The sequence below is a fragment of the Elephas maximus genome, chromosome 3 (assembly GCF_024166365.1).
Source record: "Elephas maximus indicus isolate mEleMax1 chromosome 3, mEleMax1 primary haplotype, whole genome shotgun sequence".
Classification (NCBI taxonomy): Eukaryota; Metazoa; Chordata; class Mammalia; order Proboscidea; family Elephantidae; genus Elephas; species Elephas maximus.
This window is the reverse complement of record NC_064821.1, coordinates 187,925,297-187,927,119: the sequence shown is the minus strand read 5'-3', so window position 1 is coordinate 187,927,119 and position 1,823 is coordinate 187,925,297. Positions and strand designations below refer to the sequence as shown.

At 45.9% G+C, this 1,823-nt stretch overlaps 1 protein-coding gene across 1 annotated transcript; it reads right to left on the bottom strand.

Annotated features, from left to right (window-relative positions):
• Positions 1 to 333: 333 nt before the first annotated feature.
• Positions 334 to 603, bottom strand: LOC126073635 (cornifin-B). Its single transcript, XM_049880520.1, has one exon. The coding sequence runs from the start codon at positions 601 to 603 to the stop codon at positions 334 to 336; it is 270 nt and encodes an 89-aa protein (XP_049736477.1).
• Between the last annotated feature and the right edge of the window lie 1,220 nt (positions 604 to 1,823).

Below are 1,823 nucleotides of genomic sequence, written 5' to 3'. Positions count from 1 at the left end.
CACGAAGTCAGGTGTGGAATTAAAAGTGATTTAATGGGGGCAGAACAGGAAAGAGTACTTGATCCATCCCAAAGTCACTCCTCAGATAAATCCTGAGCAACTGGAAGACTAGTTCACCCAGTGAGAACCCCAGCTTTATTCAGAGGCTCAGGGAACTCACCAGAGTGAGTGTGAGGAAAATATTTTTAGAGGGTACAAACGAGGGAGGGACTGTGACTCAGGGTGACAACATGCTATTTGCAAGGTCAACAGACAGATGGGATTCATAAGCAGAATGGGAAAAGACTTTAGCATCTGGTGTTTGGCTTCTCCAGGGCATGGCTGTGGACCCATTTACTTCTGCTTGGTCTTCTGCTGGGCTGGTGCTGGAGTGACCGTTGGGGGGCAGGGGTCAGGCACCGTGGGGTTGCAGGGCTCAGGTACCTTGGGGTGGCAGGGCTCAGGCACCTTGGGGTGGCAGGGCTCAGGCACTTTGGGGTGGCAGGGCTCAGGCACCTTGGGGACACATGGTTCTTGGGGTGGAGGCTGGCAAGGCAGTTTCACCTGCTGCTGCTGAAGCTGAGGGGGTGGGACACAGGGCTGCTTCTGCTGCTCGGAACTCATGCTTCAAAGGTGGTTGGACCTGGAGATAAAAAGGATGATTTAGTTAAACAGGGATTAACTAGTGAAGAAGCCATATTACATGTCAAAATGCGCCACATTTCTGGATCCTTTAGAAGACAGAGTTTCTCATCTCCCCTGGTTGTCCCCCTAAATTTGAGAGTAAAAAATGCCTTGTTAATTTCTGAGTCATTTCAAGAGAAGGATCTAGGAGCTTAAAGCTAACTGTTTTGCTCCATTTGAGTGGGGTTCATTTCCCAGCTCCATGTTTTCCTGAGATATGGCATATACCCTAAGAAAACTGGATTTGGAGAGGGATAAGAAGCCCGTATACTAGGTCTTTTGGAAAATAATACAATAAAACAACTGTAACCTACAAACTCATAGTAACGCGGGATGTCTTGTCACTTACAGATAATTCAATATTAACCTAAGCCTCTACGATTTCACTTCTAGTCTTTGCTCACAAATTCCTGTCAGACTCATTGCAGCCTCTCCAAATGCTCCTCCATCATAGCTCACATCATGTGTCAGCACTAGGAATCTCTTCTGCAAAAAGTTTCCCCAAAACCGCATAGTCCCCTCCCTGCCCTACCTCCTTTCACCAACCACCAACTACTTTGCATTTCACCTGTGTATATACATGTATTATCTTCCATTAGGAAGAAAGGTCTGGTGATCTACTTCCAAAAATCAGCCAATGAAAACCCTATGACCACACGGCTTGATCGACAACTAATCATGGGAATGATACAGGACAGTGCACTGTCTTGTTCCATTGTGCATGGGTCACCATGAGCCGGTGGCCAACTCAATGGCAGCTATCAACAACTATTATCTTCCCTGATGTGTTATAAGTTTGTTGAGTAAGTTCCATATAGGTCTGATTTACCCAAAGTGTCCAGCACATTGCCTTAAATATAGTAAATGCTCAGTAGAGACCTGTTGAATGTGTTATAATCTCTATAATAAATATCATACACAGAACTGAGTTGCTGAAAGTACCGTGGGCCTGACTCCTAGTCCTAATCCTACTCTTAACTCACTGTGGGCTCGTGCACAGATGGCTCCCCTTCCCTGACCTCAGTTCCACAGCAGGACACTGAAACAGCAGACTTACCCATCTCTCAGGTCCCTTCAAGCCCAAACTGTTTTCGTTTAAGATAAAGATATTCCCATATTCTCCAACTCTGTGACTATCACATTGGCCTCGTACATGTTTT

Bases quoted from the DNA above. Each gene is read 5' to 3' on its own strand.
- LOC126073635 (XM_049880520.1), bottom strand. From the start codon at position 603: ATGAGTTCCGAGCAGCAGAAGCAGCCCTGTGTCCCACCCCCTCAGCTT.